The 23,158-nt window shown below is 46.5% G+C and overlaps 1 protein-coding gene across 1 annotated transcript in view; it reads right to left on the reverse strand.

Moving 5' to 3' along the window:
* Nucleotides 1-23,158, reverse strand: part of TRAPPC14 (trafficking protein particle complex subunit 14) — a 121,144-nt gene that overhangs the window by 10,776 nt on the left and 87,210 nt on the right. Inside the window, exons 6-10 of the mRNA XM_069646409.1 lie at nucleotides 14,726-14,873; nucleotides 14,436-14,518; nucleotides 9,766-9,929; nucleotides 8,501-8,655; nucleotides 8,215-8,408 (exon numbers count right to left, since the gene is read on the reverse strand). Coding sequence (XP_069502510.1) covers nucleotides 8,215-8,408; nucleotides 8,501-8,655; nucleotides 9,766-9,929; nucleotides 14,436-14,518; nucleotides 14,726-14,873 — 744 coding nt within the window. The remainder of the gene's footprint in view (nucleotides 1-8,214; nucleotides 8,409-8,500; nucleotides 8,656-9,765; nucleotides 9,930-14,435; nucleotides 14,519-14,725; nucleotides 14,874-23,158) is intronic.

Genomic DNA, 23,158 nt, shown 5'->3' on the forward strand with positions numbered 1-23,158 from the left:
GGCTGCCTGGGAAATCATTGCCTGGAAAGATCCCAATTCATCCGGGGTGTGGGGGGAGGGGAAGGAGTCTCTCTAGATGGTAGCTATAGGTCTGGTGGCTCACCGTTTTCAGGAATGTAGTCTTAAATACCCTGTGTATCACCTGTATCCGGGTTGGTGTCTTTATTAGTGACTTTTCCTGTCAGGCCTAACTCCTCTACAAGAGGGGACCTTGAAAAAGGTGGTGGCTGTGGGATCGCAGGCACTGGAGGAGGTGGTGCCAGGCGTGGCCGAGACGGTCTTGGTGGACTGGCCACAGGAGGCCTGGAACAGCAGGACCACCAGAGGGCCACAGGTGGTAGGTGCTGCTGAATCGCCATGATCAGTGTGTGGAGGGTTGACAAAATGTCCAAAGAGACCTCTCTTGGAGCCTGAGGCGTCAAGATGATGCATGAGGCCAGTGGCTCGTAGGGCAAGTAGGCTGTAGAGCCTGCACGGGCCGATAAGCTGGCTGTGGCAGTAGGCCAATACCACGCTCCATAGGGTATGGGCTGACGTCTTCCAAAACGACTAATTCCCCTTCAACTGGAGGATGGAAGTGACAGTGACAGGGGCTTGAGACACTACTCTGGGAGGCCTCACAGGGGATGAGCCAGGCGGCTGGGGGGCCCTTGTGGGCTTTGCCAGAATAAGAGCACTGGTGGTACCTCCTCCTCTCTGCTGGAACTTCTCTGGAAGGAGCCTAACAGGCGCATCTGGAAAAGGTAGTGCAGACGGCAACGGGACGGACGGAGGTCTTGAAGGCAACGCTACCCTTTAGATGCCTGTCTTCGCTGTAGAGATTGTGACTGCAGTAGTTGACAAGCCTGTAGACGTGACAAAAACCTGTACCGCTGGCCTGGTGGACAAGGTCATCAACGGAGTCTTAATTGATGAGGACAATGAACGATGCTTCGCCGAATGGGTGGTGTGGTTGACGGTGAAGGAGTGGATGATCTCTGGCCCTCTGAAGCTGGGGTCCCCCATGCGGCCATCGCCGATCCAGTTGACAGAGGCTGCAGCGTTCATCGACGAGGAAGTCGGAGAGTGCGACAACTTCGCCTTTTTAGGTACCTTGCTCTTGGAAGCGTCCTCAAAGGATCTGGACCTCTGGCCAGAGGGAGTACGCTCTTTAAGCCTTCAAGCCCTGGCAGAGGCCTGACCTTCGTCCAACCATGGCACCAAACTCTAATGGCGATCTTTTCTCGTCTTAGTGGAGAAAGACTGGCAGATGAGGTATGCCTCCACATCGTGGTCCGGGTGCAGGCAAAAAATACACTTGTGGTGTTGGTTTTCAATCAAGACATTCTTCTGAACGTATCTGGAGCAGACCTGAAGAGGCTCTTCTCTCCGTCTCCGACATGTCATGTTCACTAGGCCCAAAACTCAGTTACCAGCCTCACACAATGTAGCGATCCAACATAAGGTGGGATCGAGACCAGCAACGAATTCCTGCTGCCGACAAGTCAAAACTGTGACGGAGTTAAGAAAAGAATTCTAACAAATATCAAAAATAGGCAAAAATACTTGAAAGCCGAGGAGCGAAACTCAAGAACTCCCAACACAATAACAGCAGGGCAACACAGGGATCGCAAATACTCTTAAATCGTGACCCAGAGGAGCTAGGACTACGAGATTTGGTAGGAGAGGGAGCAGGACCACAAGCTGGCGATTAAGTCTCGAGTGTCAAATCGGGATGGTGGCGCACCTATGCGATACCCCAGGTTCACTGGATGGCTCAGGAACACTTTCAATGAGGCTCTTTGGGAGGGTGATCTGGAGCAGATGAGAGATGTAGCCACTACGCCAAAGGGTCAAAGCGCCTTGCAGGCCTACAGTTATCAATGCAAAAATAGGGGTCCAACGGGACAACAGCAGGCTCAGGGTGCAAAACCTTCCAGCAAGTCCCCGGCAGTTCCACGGGTCTGCTTTAGCATTTCAAGATACTTGACTCCTGTAGTTTGGAGTGAACTTCAGGTGATCGACCTGGAATGGATGTAGAGCCCCTCCTGTTCTCGAAGAATCGCATTGCGCTCAAATCTGGGATAACCAATCGAAGATCAACTCGCATGCATGCAAGCCAGACTTGGACCAATCACGGTCCACAGTGGTGCCAGTCATTCAAACATACTGGCACCAGAAGTATTTGTTTATTTATAAAGCGCAGCCAGGCCCAGGGGCGTATGGGTGCGTCAGTTTAAAATCAGGTTGCAGAACGTTACAGTTACATACAGATAAGGAGATACATTATTTATTTATATATTTATAACGCGCCAGAGCTCGCGAGCATCAGGGCACGACAAAAACACGATGGCTTAAGAAATCACGGGACTACATAAAACAGAGAAGAGATGGACTCAATAGGAGTCCGGAGCTGAATATGTAACAGATTACCGAAAGAGTAATGTTTTCAGCTGCTTTCTGGAGGAAAGGAATTTACTTTCCAGCCTAAGATTGCCGGGAAGCTCATTCCAGAGAGCAATGGCTTTGGTGGGAAAAGCCCTCCCAGGTCCAGTGGTTTTTACTCTGGCACGGCCGTATTTGAGTAGCCCTTGTTTAGCTGATAACATCGGCTTGGTTCATACCATTTGAATTCCTTTTTAAGATATGATGGAGCCGTGCCATATAGGCAGCAGTGGACCAACGTCAAGGATTTGAATTTAATGCGCTCCTCTATGGCGAGCCAATGAAGGCCAATTCTGTCTTGGCTTATATGGTCGCGCTTGGGTTTCCCGGTGATGGATCTAACTGCATTATTTTGGATTATTTGGCATTGTTTAATGCAGTTGTTGCTAGACCCTAGCATCAATGCATTCCCATAATCGAGTCGAGACAGGATGGTGGCGCTATTTTTGGCGTTAAGGAATGGCATAATGCGGCGTAGTAATCTCTGATAGTACTGGCAATTTCTTTTTAGGTACGAAACCTGTGCCTCTGCTCCTAGGGAAGATTGCAGGTATATGCCGAGTGTTTTAACTTTATTTGAGACTGTGATGTTGGAGTCTTATGTTGAATGTGGAATAGGCTGGGCCTAGATTTGGTAAGGCTTTTGTGGAACCAAATGTCTAAGATCAGGGAAGTGTGGATTGGGACCAAATAATCCCAATCCTCTTCTGTTAGGGAGAATTTTCAGTTTAGTGATAAATTCCACCCACCTTAGAGACCCCCCAGCTCTTTTGCTGAACAATGGGACTTTGTATTTTTAATTCTATATGTTTTCTATGTTTCTTTTAACTTTGGAATCTGACAAACTCCCTAGGCATCATCTTTTACATTGTGACACAATGAACCTTCAGTGGCACCGGGAAGTCTTAGATTTCCCAATATTTCCCAAAGGTTTAAATACCTTCTCTTGGATAAACTACTGTTTCCAAGAGCAGTGAAGTGAAGTTGACTTTACTTAAAATTGTAACTTTCTAGACCCAGCACACACCATTTTACCATAGGGTGCTGGAGGGGTTACTTGGCATCCCCTTTGTCTAGTTTCTCATGTAACATTTCTAGATTATCCCTTCTACAATTCATAGCTGGTGGCAGTGGTTTACGTTTTACTACCGTTGTGTGTTTTTATGACGGGCTGTGCTGGCCGCTGCAGTAAAGCACCCATGGGTGCCCATTTCATCAAAATGGCCCGGTCTTCTTTTTTTGCCATTTCTTGTTGGAAAGGTCCTTCTTGAGATTTACTCTGCATGCCAAACTAGGATTGGTCCCTTTGTTCGTTTTGTCTTTGGCAGGATTCACAGGTGAAGCCCACCTCTGGCTCCAGTAGGTCTGGCAGGGGCAGAAAATGAAGCAGAAGAGGAGGCAGGTGCCCGAAACTCCCTGTGCTTAATCCCCTTGGGAATGCACCCCAAAGGTGATTGGCCGGCAAGAACGGCCACCCTGCAGTGTGATTGACAGCTAGGCTGGAATAAATGGGAGAAACCTGCATTTAAAAAAAAAAAAAAAAATTAAAATTAAAAAAAAGGAGGCTTTTTACCTTGGAAAGCAGCGTCGACCACTGGACGAAGGAATCTGAAGAAGAACTTGGAAGAGATGCCTGCTGCAACTCCTGGACTGTTGGTTTGCCCGTTGAAGCCCTGCTGCTGTGAATTTGCCTCAAGGCAACTTCTCCCTTTGAGTTGGTGGGAACAACCAACTCCAATGTAAGCCCGTCTGGACATCCTCTCAAAGCTGGCTGTACTTCCACTGCTGCTGGAACCAAAGTGCCAGGGAACGGAACACCAGATTGATTGCATTGCCTTTAAGTCAGACCGGAGCCCCAGGAAGAACCTCTGGTCTTCCCTGAAGCAGGACTGACCAAGCCTGAGCCACCTCAGAGTGCTGGACCCTGGCTGCGAGGAAAGTCCAGAATGGTATCCGAGAACCGTGGTGTTGCTATTTGCTGTCAGATGCGAGGAGCAGAAACACTGAAGAACCACTGAATTGAAGTTTGCCCATTGCTGCCGCTGACTTTCCCATTGCAGAGCAGGAGTCTCCAGACATCTTCTCTCCTGTCCCCACGACTGAGGCTCAGGAACAACAGGGTCTGCAGAGCTGTACAGGAACAGTAGCCAGCTGGAAACATTTCTTCTAACCAGAGGTACTGCAAAGTCTAAGAACTCATCTCTTGTTGTGTAGCCTTGCATGCTCTCAGTTGAGACCTGTCTTGGTTGCCTTGCAGAGTTGCTAACGCTTTGCCTCTTCACAACCCTCCCAGCTTGTGGCCCTTCACGTGTTATATTTTCTACAAACATTTCTAAAAACATTGTGCAAGAGATATTCAGCTCCCCTGGACATTGTGCAATTAACATTGGCTGTCCTGTCTCCCCGAGTGACTCCGCTTTACCTCTGACTTTGTGCTTTGGCCTTTCCCCCAGGAAAGGGTTAATTCTACTCTGCATTGGATGGTTTTAAAAAGTACTTACCGGTTTGTGAATTATTTGTTAAACCGTTGTTTTATTCCTCTCTTCTATCTTCTATCTTTTATCCAATTTAGTATTGCTCTAAATGTACCAGCGATAAATCAATGTCCACAGTGTCCTAGCTATTTAAGTCACTGGTGGGTGTAGGAAGTGTCTGTGCGCCATCCCCAATGGGCATCTGATTTAGGGAAACAGAGTGTGTTATGAAGTCCATTATAAGGGTTACATATATTGCTCCCTTCTGAAGAAGGCTTATACAACTGACTGTGAAATAAATTAATAATTGTTTTATCAAGAAACCTTGAGTATGTTTATTTGAATAACTGCTACTGTGAAACTATGTCACAAAGAAAGCTTTGACACTAAAATAGTGCAAGCCAAACCAGGAACTAAGGAGCTCTTTACAATCCTAAAGGAACTGGAGAACCCTATCCCGGTACCTGATAACTATGTCAAAAACAAGGTATGGTGTTCTGACATACAGAAAGCCCTGGGCGACACAATTGCCACCCTCCAAGCTAAAATTGATAAGAAAAAAACTAAACCTACCTCGCACAACTACCCAAACTAACATACGTTGTACTACGGCCAAACCTGAATTAAGATAAGATTCAACTTCACCAAACTGTCCATAGTGGAGGTTGAAAAAATAATCTGATCACTTAAACCATCAAACTGTCGAGGCGATAACTGCCCGGCGCAAACAATAAAAGATGCTGCTAGAGACCCATCACCATTTATCTCAAAACTCATCAACTCCTCATTCTCATCAGCTATTATACCATGCAATCTTAAGGAATCTTGGGTCCTCCCCTTCTCAAGAAGCAATCACTAGACCCGGCCATACCCACAAACTATAGGCCCATCACCACAGTGCCATTCTTACTAAAGATTTTAGAGTGGCCTACTTACAGATCCAGAAATTCTTGGAACTGCACTAGCTCCTAGGTTCGCGGCAATCAGTTTTCCGACCACAGCACGGAACCGAAACTGCACTTATTGATCTTAAGACACAGGTTGACAAGCTGAGAGACCAAGGAAAAACTGCCCTGCTTCTCCTTCTGGATCTCTCTGCAGCTTTCAACCTGGTGGATCATAAAGTGCCTGCAACCACCTAGAGTCTGCAGCACATTTCTCACCTCAGGCTATAGCATGGATCAAATCTTTAAGTGAAAGGACCATGAGGGTCTTCTCCACCTCAGCTGCTGCAGACCCTGCTCCTATTACGTGTGGTGTACCCCAGGGATCATGTGTCTCCCCTACCACATTTTTACTAAGCCCCCGTTTGATGATTTGGACCTTCTAGGTGTCACCTACACTAACTATGCAGATGACACCCAGGTTCTCATCCCACTTCCTGGGGATTACAAACAGGATTTGGCCTTGGTGAATAAGATATACCTCATCATCCAGGCATGGATGGCACGGCATGGTCTATGCCTGAAAGACGACAAAACGGAACTCATCATTATGGGGACTACACAACTTTTGTCATAGACGGCCATAAAGTTTCCAAGGAGGTAAAAACACTTGGTTTTTACCTCAACTCCCGTCTCACCTTGGCCTTGCAAGTAAACGCCATTGCATCCTCCACAGCCTATACTTGTAAATTGATCAGATCAGCTAGACCTTACCTCTCTACAAATAATTGCACCACGTTGGCAAGAGCACTCGTGCTGTCCAAACTGAATTATTGAAACGCCCTCTATTTCGGGTCTAATAAATACATCACGCAAAAAATCCAAATACTGCAAAACAATGCCCTTAGAGCGGCACTAGGAATCTCCAAGAGAGCTCAGATATCGATGACTAGAAGACAATCTAACTTGCTCTCCACAGTCGACAAAATTAAACTCAAAACTGCTTCTCTAACATTCAAGTGTCTCAACAACCTAGCAGCAAGCTACCATACAGAGAGATTTGAAAGAAGAGTTTCATCTAAACCCACGAGAGCTGCCTATACGAACTGCCCATCAGTTCCCCCGTTCAAAATGACCACAACTGGTGGAAATAGTTTCCCCATCAAAGCCACCCAATTGTGGAACTCCCTCCCACCCACATTAAGGACGGACCAATCATACCCACATTTTAGAACAAATGTGATTAAGTGGCTTAAAGAAAATGACCTATAGTCCAGCCACACGACCTGTTGACCTAACAAACAAATTGGGCTTTTGAACTTTTGCGCGACCCGCACTTGCACTGCATTTTGGACTACCTACTTTATTGAATCCTCATTTGTAATGCCTATGTATTACCTGTTGTATTCATATCCATCTGCATTTTGTCTATATAACCTGTAACTTATAAGCAACTTGTAAGCCTAAAACATTCTTGTTCCCATGCCCTGATACCTTCGGGTCTGGTGCGCGCTACAAATAAATAAACAAACAACATTACTGCTCACATTGACCCCTCTTGAGATGAGCCTGGCTGCTCAGCGACACTACCAACCTGTGTAGTTTCAGACTTATACCAAAGGTTGGGTCCCTATTGCCAGGAGGCCAGGGTTATTGTAGTGCATTCAAAATGGTACTGCATACAATATTGCCCAACATCTTCCTGGGTACATGCAGGAGCCTGCAAAGGTTGCGGTTTTTGGAGAGGCTGCATGCCCAAATATGGAATTCCCCGAGTCTGCTCGACCCAGAGGAAGGCAAAGGGACAAAATGGCCAAAGGGCAGACCAAAGAACTTCCTCGGCACATCCAGTTTCGAAACTGGTAACAGTCTTGCGGTAAACGGGATATGATTTATTAAAAAGAAGTACAAATACTAGAACAGTAACAGTCTGAAGGGCATGTCGGTTTCCCCATAACAGATGAGCGCAGCTGAAGGCTGTGCTCCACTGGAAAAAGTCAAGTTAGGTTTAGCTGAACAAAAGCAAAATGTCTGGGGGGCCCATAAATGGAGGAAAAAATGCACTTAAAATCTTTCCTAGCACTGGAGCATCAAATAAACTCCTTTGTTTATTCAACGCATTGAACTCAAATGGATTTATCTTTCTTGGTGGTCTATCTAAGTGTTACCTCTGCGCCCTATGTTACAATATGGCTACAAGAATTATTATTCTACATCTTGAGAACAGGCATGCTATCTACTTCATCTGAGGACTAGTGGATTCAAGAAAAGGTCTGGCCTTACCTTCTAAGGTCAATGCAAGTTGAAAAACAGGCATGCTCACAATCTCACAAGGTGCCTGAGAGTATGCAGTCTGTCATGCTCGCTGCATTAGGTGACTAGATGGGGCATCAGTAATCATGGCAGGTAATGAAGACAGTAGTGCTCCCTACCTCATTAGGTGACTGCGTGATGGCTGCTGGTGGGAGAAGGACTGGGAGCGCCCCAAGTTGGCTTGGTTTCTTTCCACTAGATCGCGCATGGCTGGACTGCTGGGGCTACTCTTGCGGGACAACGGCCTGGCATCTGGTGGTGGATTGGAGACACTGGCAGTAAACTGGAGCTTAAGCTTCATGTGCTGACTCAGCTGGAGAACCAGGTAGAAAAATGGAGATTGTGGAAATTAAAGAAAATGGGAGAACTGCAATTGGTGAATCCCTCAGACCTCACACCTCCTACCTCAAAGAGCCCAGCTCGCAGGATCTGGAAGCCCACATCGAAGGTTCGTGAGCTCCCTTTGCGGCAGAAGCCTAGGTTGTTAAGTGGAGTGTGGCACACAACTGAGTCCAGGGCCGCCTGCATGGCCCGCTTCTCTTCTTCCGAGAGTTTCTTACCTGCAAACAGATGGAATAGGATGAGTGTTATTGCTATAAAAATGGAACAGGGTCAGGGAATAAACAGAAATCCAAATCAGAAAAACTTTCCCGGCAAAGATCCTCCATCCCGGAACCTCAGCATTTAACCACTTATTTAGATGCAAGAGATTCCCCTACCTCCCCTACCTGGGACTCAACCCGCTCTCCCCCTTTTCCACCTAAATGCCTTATAGTAGGGGTGCTGTGCATCACTTCTTAGCCTTGCTTTAGTACGTTTTATAAAGATCTTTCTGCAAGCACTTGTGTCCCTTCAGCGAAAGGGCCACTTCACCCCTGCCACAAATTCTCCACTGTTGGTCATCAGGTGCCGACAGATAAAGACCTGTCTCCCTTTAGACCGCAGCACCCTCTGCACCTCATGACATAAGTGCACCAAAAAGCCTTAACCCTTGCAAATAATAAGATGTCCATGTTAACTTTCTTTCTCAAAAGAAGATCTTCTATGGTAGTGTCTACGGAACAGCCTTCCCTCTTTGACCTAGGGATCAAATAGAAGCTATCCTGGCACCCAGCGTACAAAAAGAACTTGCATCACTCATACCTTTACTACCAATGACAGATGGCAGGAATTCCTGCAGCAATGGGGGTCCTCCTTTATTGAGAGTGAGCCCAGCCACAATTCTGATGCATAGGACACATGTTAATTTACTATACAGAAGTAAAATAAGATGGGACTTGGAAGAAAGGTTACAAAAATAGGGTGTGGGTGGGGAATCGCATGTTCCAGAGCTATGATGCCTGGTTCATAGCACAATGATGGAATGGACACACACATTGGAGGAGAAAAAGGCACATCACCCACATATTTTCTACTGTGCCTTCAGTGGCCCACCTAACGAATACACACCCACACCTATACAAACCCTTCAGAGGGAGCTTGCATTAAAGCCTAGGATTCCAGCCTGTGTTCTCCAACCTCGGGACCTACTCACAGATCTCCTTGCCACCCAAGCACCACTGGCATGTTGACTCTGCTGCATTTTCTAGAGTCCTTCTGGTACCCCTCCGCTCTCCTATCCAACAACACCACTTTCCCCTCTAAAGCCACTGTGGTTTCTTCACACCCACCTGCCCCAGCATTCTCCGGGGTCCACACTAGCCGCACGGCCAAGAAGTCCTGCAGGTCATTCAGAAGAGTGTATGTCACGTTAAAGCGCTTGTGCACTTGAACGGGTGACTCGCACGAGGCAGTCATGACGAAGCGAGGCCGGTCCAGTCGAATGTTTGGCAATCTGTATCAGGTAAGGGAAATATAGCATTAGTGTCAATGGCACAAATGTTTGATGCAGGTAGCAGCGCAAGTATATAATCTCTCTTCCCTCCTCCCCCTTTCCTAGAAGTGGTTCCCTGGTGGTCTAACTCTGCCTATGGCCCCAGAGTCTGCTTGGAACTGTGGACCCACACGGCACAGAACCCAGAACATGTGCACTGTCAGTTGGAGTCCCACACACAGGCCCCAGAGGATGTTCACTGCTGGCCCAACGGATCTAGGCTTTTTGCCCCACCCTAAATTAACTTGAGCCATAATTTCGATACCAACCTAGATGAAGACATTCAATAATTCACAGCAAAAATATGAATTTTCACCTTTAAATAAAACACAAACTGATACTTATTAATTTGAAAAGGGAATAACAAAACCAACATACTCAAAAACGCATATTACTAGCTTCGGGAAGCAACAGAGCACTTCACAATTATAGGGGAAAGAACACAGTCAGGGGAGTAGAGAAAAAGGCAACAGGGATCAACAGGCAACCAGGGGAGGAAAAAGGGAGAAGATCACCGAATGTTAGGTAGGGTGGGGATTGCAGGGTGTGTGGATCTAGTTAGGGTTATATTGTATTTTAATATTAGCTGCAGATTTTTTTTAATTTGTTCAAGAGCATTAAAATGTGTGTAGGTTATAACAAAAGTTAGGAATGTCAACTTTAAACTCACTTTATTAATATGAATTGTAACAGCTAAAGAACACACATTTAAAATAATTTAGATTTATAGAGAAACGTGTACTACAATTTTAATAATTTAGATTCAACAGCACACAATGAAATATTCCTACTATTCTGGACTCATTGGTATGATAAGTCATGTATAATGTGCCTTTACACAAGTGTTTCTAGGCGCTACAAGACAAGGGAGGAAAGACAGAGAGACAAGACAAACGATCTTACTAGGCCTTGTATTATTCAGATCGTGCAAGTGTGAGAAGCGCAAGGGGAAAGGGAGGAGGGTTAAAGGGGTAGGGGAAAACAGGGCAGCAATGCTCCGAGTAAGTGCAGCGCGGCACTGGGTAGTGCAAGGAATTGTAGGGTTACAGTTTCATCCCCCAAGTGTGTGGTAGGCCTGGAGGCAGTATGAGGGTGACTGATCAGGAAATAGCCTGGCACCCAGTGAGACTCTGAGGTTAGCCAAGTGTTAGGGGAGTTTTCCTAAAGTACTACTGGCAGCAAAACTTTAGTAAGCTATCCCAGTAGTTTTTAAGATTCCCTACTCTTAGTATCAGTCTGTACTAACTCAGGACCTTGGTAGAATGGCAGAGCAGTCAGGCTTATCTTAGGAAGATGTGAGCTGTGTGTAAGTACACAATCTAGTTAGACAGGCACAGCAAAGACGTACTTACGAGTTATATGAAAAGTATATATTTATTATATTTACACCAGAATCACTTTAAATACTTCAGATGTTTGTACTAGAACACTTAGGAATACTCGATTATACACTTCAAAGGACACTTTCACTGTTGTGTTTGTTCGCGGTTACATTTGTAGCAACGTTAGAGGGAAAATACAAGGTTATCGTATTATCGGCTATTGGCTATTACTCGTTGCGGTTTTCAACAGTTTATACAATAATGCTTTTACTCTGCAAATACATTTAGTAAAGTCACTTAAAGGGCGGAACATGCTTAGTGTGACATGAGCTTGGTTCAAAGTTCTAGAGAGGTTTTCTTCGCATATTAAGTCCTTTAAGTCCCAAAACACAACCCTAGCTAAAGGCAGTTCGGAGAGGGCTTGTAGTCTTGACAAGCAGCTAATTATGAAGAGTTCCTGTGGATTTCTTCCAGTGTCTAGTGTTATTGAAGCAGCAAATTAACAACAAACAAGGGAGACCTTAAAAACGGACTTGTGGAAGAGACACAAGCCGTGGCTTGGGTCTGAGGTACGGGTTGCCCTGGACACCTCTATGTGCATTCCACACTCTGGAGCGACTTTTTGGAATCCGGTAAGCGATACCTTTTCCAAACAGTACCTTAGGTTAGAGTTAGTTAGGTTAGAGAAAATGTTTGTGCTGGATGCTCCGCAATGTTGCTACTCTGGACTCGACCTCTGGATTCCTTGGTCCGATGACTGAAGCCAGCACAATGGATGGGATCTCTTACCACTCTCGAGGGAGGACCTGTAGCACGACTTCCAGCAACTTCTTGGCTCGCACTGCGGTTTTGGTGCCTTTTCTGCAGAACCAACAAAGGACACGGATTGCCCGGCAATCTTCTTTGCTTCCTGCAGTCGCCCCGCCCCTCTTTTGCTCCCCCTCACAGAATGGTAGATGAAGGGCTAACAAAGAATAACCACGCTAGTAATGGCGAAAAAATGAGAGTCTCAAGTTGTTAGTTGGGTGCTCTTATTGCGCACCACTGAGGTTATAGACATAGCCTGCGGTACCAGAAAATACACAATGGTTGGTAGCACACACCCACTGCAACCAGCCATAACTAGGTGATTGTCTATGGGAGCAGAGAAAAGGTGGTACTAGGTATCCATTTGGCACTCTACTGAAGGTGGTGTGAGACAATCTCTCAGACTATTGAGTTTTTGGGGGGATACTAAGTATCTCACTATCACCGAGAACTGTATTTACTTGGGGATATTAGAAAATAATCTTAAAGGGAGATCCTGAGGGTCCCCAGCAACACTGCCCATACGGAGAGCTGTGTGCTGCAGTAGTAAAAAACAGATGCCTTTAGGAGCTATGGAGCATACCGACTCCTTAGAATAGGTAGAATACAAAGAATGGAGTTCTAAAAGACAGAGCTTTAAGAATGAATGAGTGGAAAAAGGTTCCACTCATTGAGCATTAAAAGAAAAAGGTCCAGAAGTCCCGAAAAAAGTGCCAGGGTTCTCCCTAGGAGAGGTGATGAAGCATAATAATGCTACATCTCCCAAACACCAAGCAACCAGAAAATACAGCAGCCAGGCAGGTCAGTAGGGGAGGGAGAGAGAGAAAGCAGAGGAGAAGAGGAAAGTTGAGCGGCTTCTGGAACATCAGGTAGGCTGGCTCAAGTTTGAGAGAGCAAGCCGGCCATTCCAGAGGGAGGCCCCTGCAGAGGGAGATATCTACCCCCAACTCTCTGCCTGGAGAAGCATCTAAACCTTCAAGAGTTGGACATAGCTAAGCAAAGGGCTCGAGAAGGAAGGTATTTTGGAAGAGAATGTTGGATGAAGTGTGGGCACCGGCCCCAGAAAGCCTTGTGGATAATGCAAAGCGTCTTGCATCGATGGATTCAATTGTACGTCTATCCTATTTATTTCAATATTTTGGTATGGTGGATCGATGTGGAATTCGGGGAAAAATAGGTATAGGAAAACCGCTGAGTCAAACTGAATTCTAGTTCAACCTTCTCATACAGGACCTTGTATGTAATTCTCTTCCTTGAGAACTCTGCAGATTCTCATTTTTAATCCATATTTACACATTACAAAAATAAATAAATTATGTTATCCAAGCTCATTGTACTGAAACTAAAGGTTGTACAGCAAGGGACCCACTGCTGATCCCGACCGCAGAAGCTGGTCTTGTCTTCGATAGTTCAAAACCCTCACAAACAACCAAATAACAGCATAAAGATGTTTGGAACTGCAGACACCCCCTCACCAACCCACTTGTGCAGCAGCTGCTAAATAATAAAACACCAGATAGGCCCGGAAACTAGATACTAATGGTCCATGTACGGCAACAAAGGAGGGTTGGTGATGTTCCAGCCACTTTTGCAGACCCTGGAGAAAGAAAATGCTTAGTGATGGTCCAACAACTTGGGTATACCTCAGAAGCTGCTCAAGGATGGTCTACCCTATTGTGCAGATTCAATGAGCTATACTGTAATGGGTTGACCATATATTCAGACTCCAGAACCTGTGGAGGATCCAACCAGGTGCATAACACCTCTGAAGGTGCTTAATCATATGCACAAGCTAGGGAAGGGCAAACTCACCAGAGTCAAAGCAAAATTGAGAAACTTGACTCTCGTTTGACTTCTGACATAAAAATTCTATGCGCCATTAAGCTTAGCGAAGCAGAAGGAACAGCAAGCGCTTCGTGCGCCCGTGCATATATTTTGCGGAGTGGACTGAAAAAACAAAGGCTGATTTCCCGCCATCCACATTTTTTTTGTTGCGATTTCGCCCAGTCTTAGTCCAGACAAACAGCATTTTGATTGTGTTTTTATTTGTACTGACTCAGACTGTTGATCATAAAGTCTAAGCCAGAGAGAGCAAGATCAACGACCAGTGTAGCCCCCCAGAAGCATTTCAGAGATAGTCAACACACGAAGAGATTTTACAATTAGTTCAATGAGGGCCCTCTCCCTGAAGCACTCTTCAGTGGGGTGGAATCCCCTCACAGACCTGGAAAACTGTACGGCTATTGCTCAACTCTAGGCACAGAGCATGTACCCAGTTAGTGATGCTGTGACTCAATAGGAACATCCTGAAGCTGCCAGGCTCAGGGAACGGCCTCACCTGTAATGAGTGTAAATGCTGGAAGTGAACGGTAGCTTCGGCGTTGACCACTGGACTATGGCAACTAATGGCACCTCCAGACCCTGTAAAAGGAATGAAAGACGCTGAGCAGAAGAAATGTATAAGCATCATCTTTAATAGCTGGCCGGCCGTTTGCATATAGTTTGAAAGGGTGTTCATTGTCCTCCAGAGTAAAGGCTTCTTGACAGTGAGCTCTGTCAGCGACATGAGGTATGCTGCCTATGGGCCAAACAGGGCTTTCCCATTCCTGGATTATGGCTGCCTCTCACCTCTTTGGTGTCCTCCTGGGGTCGTTCAACCACCTGCAGCTGGAACAGGTAGTTCTGTTCTTCTAGGGCACTGAGCATGCTGGGGAGGCAGGATGATACACTGTCCACACGGTAGAAGGACGCCATGGATACATCGCCGGACTGGTGGCTGCGAGATGAAAACAAAGACTTATGAGATGGGACTAGTAGAGAAATCAGTCCCAGAACCTTGCCACAGAGCCAGCATTATGCAGTATGTCTGGTTACACCCAGATACCTGCAGGTTTTCCACCCTTACCAAGGTTGCCACTGGTGTGCCTGGTTGGGTCACAGCAGAGAGCATTGGATCAGGAACTTAGCAATGTTTACCTGGGCTCAGGTACTTTCTGTCGTACATTGATGGAGACAGAGTGTAAGCATTCACTAAGGGTTCTTGGTGGCTGATGCCTCTCCCCTTCCTCCCTCTGCCTGTCTCCCCCCCCCCATGTCGCCCATCTTTCCCTCCCGCTCCAGTGCGACTTTGTAGGTTTGCATATGACATCATTGGCCATGGTTTGCGATTTTTCTCTCTTATGCAGCTGGCTATTGGCAGAGGCATCACTTCCTGTTCTTTAAGTTAACCTGCTCGTCAGATTCTGAGTGAGGAGAAACTGAGGAAAAACAACTTCACCCTCCCCCTTCTGTAAGATAATTAAGAGGCATTTTAGTGAAAATTGGTTCGTGCAATGAGGAGGACATGGGCATTCAACAAGAAACACATACATATGTACATAGAGGAGCTAGGGCAATCCGCGAGCGGGGGGCCTTGTAATCATGTTTTGCTATGGAAACAGACCGGGTGATAATAGGCGAGGTAGAACATGAACCAGGCACAATACAAATAGACATAGGCCATGCAAGTGATATTTACAGAGGGATGGTCAGGGTATGCATAATGGTGACAGGGAAGAAGGGACAATATTCTGGCATAGCCTGAGGAACGGTCTGTGTGAAGGAATGGGGGCTGGAGGGATTTCTTGACTACGTGATTGTTGGTGGCGTTTTGGATCTCTGGGATTAGGGAGTTGCAGTGGTGGGTGGATGAGGCAGGATGAGGCACGGGGGAACTGAGAAATATGCTGGAAAGGAGGATGCCAGGTAGTGGGTGATAGTAGCACCCAGGCCAGGGGTGCTAGACCATGAACGGAACTTTAAGACCAGTACGAGAAATGCGTAGGGCTTCTGGATGTGCATTGCCAGCAGCATGGCGACAGTAGAGAGTTGGATGAAGTACGTGTGAGGATGTAGGGAAGAGGAGTAAGAATGTTGAACATTTTATCAGTGGGTTCAAAAGAAGCAGGTCACATTAGGCGAGTAACAGCTCAGAGAGTGTTACATTGACTCATGTTTCATACTCTCTGCATTGCACACTCTTTCTTGTATGGCAAGAGTACGTCCTACCTGGCAGCACGGTTGAAATAGCTCCCGGACAGGCGCAGCCGGAGATCTAACAACACTGGTCTACTTTTACAGCAAAGGCTAAATTGGTGTTGGTACAAAATTGATGTTTTCCAGTCTCGATCCCTCATCTGTAGAATAAGCTTCCGCTTGACCTGAGGCTGTGCTCCAATCTTCCTAGCTTCAAACGTAACCTGAAAACCTTTCTTTGTGAATAAAAATTCTCCTCGGCCTTGTTCCGTTTTTCTCAGTCTCCCCCTGCCCCACGTTCTTCTCTGCTGTACATGCTTTGTGTGTCTGTGTCAGCGCTCTTATGCCTTCGAGCCCCTGTTCAAGCACTTTAGAAATAAAAATAAATAAAATAAAAAGGGCAAATCTCCCCGATATTCAGCAGGTTAATGAGAGCAGCAATAGAGGTGATGAATTGTTGGAGCTTCGGATCACGGTGAAAGAGGATCTCAAGATTGCAGGCCATGGGGTGAGGTGGGGCCTTCTGGGCACTGGCAGAGGGTCTTTGAGGAATTAAGTATATGATAGTGATCTTCCATCCAGTGGTAGAACCCGTCCCGCATGGCAATGAATTTTGAAAAACGCTTTAATCTGGGAAGATTTACAGCTTTTTGATTGGTTCATTGCAGTAGCCCGATTTTCGCTGCGCTCTCTGAGCCCCTTATGTTTGATGCTAGTAGCATTAGTTTAAGACCTTTAGAGCGAGCCCAGGCTGGACTAAGATTGGTATCATCTGGCCTGCCTTGCATGAGAGCAAAGACATTGACACCAGGGATATTATTGGTGCCTGGCAAGTTGAAGAAAATCCTTGAAAAGCCTACACGCTCTTTTGACTTTTCAATGGTGAATCCCAGTAGATTGAGAACGGGGCCATCTGGTGCAAAGTAAATTGGATTCAATTATCTGACACTGTGTTTTATGGGTGCCCTTCGCTTTGGGAGTTCTGGAGTAGGGATTGTATGTTAGCTGGCCTCAATCCATTTAGAATTGAAGTCTGCGAGTACAAGCCTGGACCATTGATAGGGTGACAGTTATTTGGGCTATGAAGTAAATCCCGACCTTTTCCCCCAGAAGATGCTTGCCCGCATTTGTGCTTCTCAACAGGGTTGTTGATTTGGAGAGATGTTTCAGCCCTTCCTTGTACATGGCACATGGGGTGAGGCACTGGCCACTTCCCCAAGTCATCATGGGCTACCAGTAATCCTCAGAGTGGTAACACTTGTTAAGAATGAACCCCTCTTCCCCACAGTGACAGTAATGCGTCGTATGCACCAATTTCACATTTAGAGAACTTCTCACCTTGCACGAGTAGTTCCCCCTTCAGTCGAAAGTTCATTTTAAATTTTCCAGTATGGCTACCGATTCGGGTCGGGAGAGATTTTAGAAAGCCAGCATGTCCTGGTATAGAACCAGAAGTTAGTGAGCACGAGGTCCGTGTTGGGCCCTGAGCGACTGCGATACAGGAGTGGGCATCTTGTATGCCATCCTGCATGGAGGCCAAGGCACATTTGAGCTCGTTTCGCTGCAAGGTCGGGTCACTCAGGAGTGGCACTCTTGACAGTCAATTCGCCCATTTTTTCATCCAGACCAGGGTGTATGTGGATCTTGAAAAAGAACTCCTATAGCATTGCAGCTATTCCCGCTAATCTTACTTCTGGGGGCAGCTCGGAAACTAGACTGTGGATCGGGGGGCTTGGGGTAATTGCTGAACAAACTTCCTACTCTATATGCAAGTAATGCTCAGTGGCTCATGCACACGCCAGCAGTTTGTACTCAATCACAGAGTAGTTCTTCTCAGGGTCTGTAGGTGAGCAAGAGGCAAATGCAACAATGTGTTTTTCCACCCTGTCCTTCTGCACCCTCACAGCAACGAGCCCATAGGCATTGTCACCGACTGCTATGATGGTGGAGGCATCCGGTTGGAAAGGACACGGCACAGGGAATTGAGAACGTCCAATTTTATGTCCAGAAAACCCACTTGTGCGGCTGCAGACTATTTGAACACAGTTCTTAGGAGTGTGAACCTTCAGTTTTCGTGGTGAAACGCTCAAACATCTTTAGCAAAGTACTCATTTTACCCCCAAATATGAGTGAAGCGGATCCTTCTTTTGGGGAATAAGATATTCTTGATGGCCTGGACTAGTGCCACCTTGGCCAACACTCCTTTGGAGGACAGTTCGTAGCCATGGTATTCAACTTCTTCCTGCAGGAATTAGCACTTTACACCCCAAGCGTCAGACTGCTGGATTGGAGTATTTGGAGGACCAAGTCAAGAGAGGCATGGTGCCTCTCCTCCGAGTGACTGTATGAAAGGGTATTACTTTGTACCCCTGCTAGCAGATGAGTGATGAAGCTCTGAAAAACGGAAGTAGCCGATGGTCGACCAAATTTGGGAAGCAGAAAACGGTCAGGGACAACATTGTTTTTTAGGCTGTGGAGGTCAATGCAAAGGAGTGGCGAACCCAAGCCTCCAGATAAGTGATGTACCAGGACTTCTTATGCATTACAATCTTGTAAATATGACTGCATTTATTTTTCCATTCATATCATTTATGCACGATTTGGGTGCAGAAGGCAGTGCAAACAGCAGGTTACTTGACGGAAACCAGAGCACTTCTTTTGATTTTCAGCATCATGGATGAAAGTGCAGGCACCGGAGAAGCCTCTGAAAACAGACATGTTTTCCTCTGGGCTGTGTGCCCAGAGGCTTTCAGAAAGAGAAACCAACATCACAGGGAGATAAAGAAAGGTTTCTTTCAGTTCAAAATCTGTTGTGTTCTGTGTTTGTAGATGCTCATGGAGCAAACAGAAGCATTATGCATATTTATTTTCCTAGAATTTCAGGATCTTAACATGAATAAGATGGAAAACTGAGCTACAATTGGGAGTAGCGTTTGTAAGATTTTTTTTTTTTTCTGTGAAAGTAATCCTGTTTTGCACAAAGGTTCATGTGTTGTGCCTTTATCATCAAGTTGCATCTACATTGCTTGAAGCCATACATCGTTGCTACACAAATCTGTTTGGTTTGTATTGAGTCCTATTCATTTTCAAATACGGTCATGTTTTGGTTGCCCGTCGCATACCTTTCACACGCTTTTGGAGGCAAACTATTATTACTCTTAGAATTAAATTTACACTCAAATTATAAAAACGGTGGATAAAATATTCCCACGTCAAAACCTTATCTGGGGCACGGATGAGTATGCTATGTCCTTTTTACACATCCATTCAGCCTCAACTTGCAGTCAAATTGGTAACTGGTATTATAAATGGCCAGTGGCAGCAGAGCCCTTGCTCAAGGGTGCCATTCCGCCACTCAGAGGGGCCACCCCTCTTCTCTAATCTCCAAGACTGCAATGAAAACTAGTGCAAGTGCTGTTCCTGAGGTAATTAACTTCCTCTTCTATGTGGGTGGTGCACTGCTAGGCCTGTTGGACTGCCAAGGCCTTGGATGTTCCAGTTCTATGCGAGTGTGGCTTGCGTTGCTGAGGCCCATTGTTGACCTCTTCAGTGGGGGGGGGCATGCTTGCATTGCTGCATCCCATGCAGTTCCTGCTCTATGCAAATGCAGCGTATACTGCAGTGACCCACAACGTATCTGTTCTATATGTGGTAATCTTGCATCGCTGAGCCCCTCAGCATTCCTGTTCTCCGCAAGGAGCGCATGATATGACGTCCGTGGTATACCTTTTCTAGATTAGGAGGGCAGTGTGCACTCCTGAATCAGTTCTCAGTGTGGGAATCTAACTGTGCACCTGTTCTGCTTGTTTGAGGGAAGCCTGAATGGCCACTACGCAAGCTGACTTGTTCTGTGTGAGCAAAGCATTTAACATCTTATGCTGCTCTTGTACCTATTCTTTGCATGCAGGGGGGCGCTCACAATGTTAGTGCTCCTCTATCCCATTGGGGGTGGGGCGCTGGTCCACACTGTGCTTTATCTGGTAATTGTAAGGTAAGCCTGCTTTTCTGTCTCAATGCCGCCATCTGCTGCAGGATAACGATTTCCATACAGTTTAACTTTTTGCATGTGTTTGTTGGATGTCACTGTTACAGAGGCATAGCCAGGATAGTCTACTAGTGGGGCCAGCAACTAATCTAGTTGGGCCCACCGCTGCGATTTTAACATCTGTAAATGCCCACACAGCGCTGCCAAGTGGGCATTTACAGTTTTTGGGTGGGCCTTGCTTGCTCAGGCCCTACCCTGTCTACACCTTTTACTCTCGCGAAGGAGGAAAGCAATTTGTACTCCCTTGAAATCTCATTTGTCAGGCGAACCACCAGACTGAGCCTCTCTCTGGTCTTGGGAGGATAGCTCAGGGGCAGCGTGCTCGCCTTGGAAGCAAGACGACATTGAGCAACACGTGTTCAATCCCCGGGTCTGTGCTTAGAAACCTCTAGGTATTAAGCGTTATAAATAACCCATCATATCTCTGTAGCTTTCACCAACTTGATGCTTAAATACTTCTATTGCTTTCAGCAGGCCTGTAAAATCCTCTGCATAGTCACGTGCACCAGGTAGTATATTCCCTTTGTGGATTGCTCCCGGCCCCAGCACTTCAGTGCACACTTTCTTTCTTTAATGGAGTACATGGCTGCTCACAAATCATTGATACATACGTCTGGAGCAGGTCCTTACAAGAGAACAACTCGCAGTAAGACCTGGCTTGGGAGCACACGAACGAACTTTCCGCAGCCGTTTCTCATCCCAGCACAAGATACACCGTTTTCTTTTTAATACATAGATCTTGCCAGTGGCCTTTCTGTCCTTGAAAATGTCGGCTTCAAGTACGTTTTTTGTGCCCTTCGTGCCAGGATAAACTTCAGGTGAGGGTAGTTCCTCGCCTTCGTGAGGGCTCAGTTCTCGAATCACGTCTTCTGGTAGGATTGTGTAGTCTGACCCAAAGTGAGCCAGCTTTTTTGCCTCGTTGGCTAAAACCATACAAATTGGCTTTCCCCTTTTGTAGCTCTATGCCCGGTTCTTACGTTAAACACCGATTAGCTCATCACATCTCCTAGTTTTTTATCAAAATAGTTCCAAGCGCTGGATTGTCCAACTGTAGGCCTCGAGGGCCGGAATCCTGACGGGTTTTAAGATATCTCTCGGTAATTAATTTTGAGCAAAAATGTGCATACATTAATCATTGTATGCAAATTTATCTCAAGAATATTAATGAGCGGTAGCCTGAAACCACGCCATGGATCCGGCCCTCAAGGTCTGGCGAGGGACAATCTAGCGCATCTACTGCCCTGGAGTGTATGGCATAGCGCTCTTCAAGCAAGTGCCCTATCATTTCGCCATAGGATATGCGAACCTCCACCAACATGGTTTCTTTTTTTCTTGGTCACCTGCATGTGTTGCCTTGAACACCAGAGTAGGTTTCTGGCGGCCTTTCTCCACTCCCGTGCCATTTGGTAGAGTGACGTTTCTTTACTGTGCATACCCCTTCCTTGGCTTCTAAACTGCCAGTCGCCTTCAGGCTTCATGCATCGCAGTGAATGGTTTATCGTTCAAGCCACCGTAACGGTCCCCTCCATGGTAATGGTCTTTGTGCATCCAAAGCGCGTACTGAACTCTGGGGTCATGACTTTGCAAAATAAGCTATTCTCTGATGAGTTCATGATCGATTGCCCTGAAGGCGAGTGTTTGTGGCTGGAGAGTTTGTGAGGGCGATTGACAACAGCAGCCTAGTGTGGCACTTCCTGTTCGCTAAAGAAATTCTGATTCGTTTTGCAATGGTGGTGGTCCAATCAGGCCAGGCTTTGTTGAATGCGTCATCAGAAGTGGAGCCATTAGCTTGCTTGGGTGACTCTCTGCGCCCCAAGGTATGTGGCAAAAAACGATTTCCACTGCTGCCAGGAACAGGTTGAGTACCCAGACACTGACTGTGGGTGGAGTTAACCCCTTCACGCCGTGGCACGTGCAGGGTGGATCGAGTGCGCCTGACGCTGAACAGGCTCTGTGGTGAATCGTTGCCAGTAAGAACAAGGTTCTTGGGTTTGAGCTAGTTGCCTCTTTGATGCGAGCTGTCTCCAATGGCTGGAGCTGAGGTGCCGCAGCAGTGTGCGGTCAGGTGGGCGGCGAAGAGCCCGATGCTGCGCAAGGCAATTCCATCACGACTTGCGCACGTGAGAGGGGAGGGGTTCTGTGTGGACTGTTCTCTACACTGCATTCTGCATTTTGAGATTCTAAGACTTTTACAATTCCCTCCCACCCCCATGCTGTGTTTTAGTAGTGGGATGGCTAATTTTTGTCCAGCAAGTTGGCTGAACTTTCCGGTTTCCCATTAATCTGGATCAGCATTGCATATTTTTGTATTGATTAGCTTTCGTCTTTCTCGCACTTTCTTTGTTGTCTATAGTTCATCATTTTCTTAAATTGTACCAACTCATGAAGTAAATGTTACAGAAATAAAGTTGCGGGGGAAAGAGGAGGGGGCAGTGCAATACATAAGATAACAGTAAAATAAATAAAGACAATAAATAAAAAGAAAATAAATAATAAATAAAGGTGGGCCAGCTGGTGGCAAGTCCACGGGTAAGTGCAGACATCATGTGTCAAGTGCTAGTAGGGGCTGTAGGGATACAGAACAGTCCCCGAGGGCAAGGGTTGCCAGGGGGGCAGTGTAGGTGTGCAACTGGTGGGGAATGGACCTGGGTCAGAGATCAGAGGGTAGCCAGGTAACCAGTGTAGTGCAGTTCAGATTCAGCAAGGAGATCAGCAGGGGAGAGGAGGAGAGAAAGCAGAAGCAAAGAGGAAGGTCTTGAGGTGCTTCCGGAACCAGAGAGGGTTCTCCTCAAGTTTCAGAGAGGCAGGGAGGCTGTTCTAGAGGGAGGCCCCAGCAGAAGAAAGATCTACCACCAAGTTGCTGCTTGGAAAAGCGACTGACCCCGAAGGAGTTGGTGACGGATGATTGAAGAGCTTGGGAAGGAAGATATTTAGGAGGAGAGAGTTGAAGGTATTGAGGCCCCAGAATGCCTTGTGGACAATGTAGAGGGTTTTAAACATAA

The sequence above is a fragment of the Ambystoma mexicanum genome, chromosome 1p (assembly GCF_040938575.1).
Source record: "Ambystoma mexicanum isolate Mex_15411 chromosome 1p, UKY_AmexF1_1, whole genome shotgun sequence".
NCBI lineage: Eukaryota > Metazoa > Chordata > Amphibia > Caudata > Ambystomatidae > Ambystoma > Ambystoma mexicanum.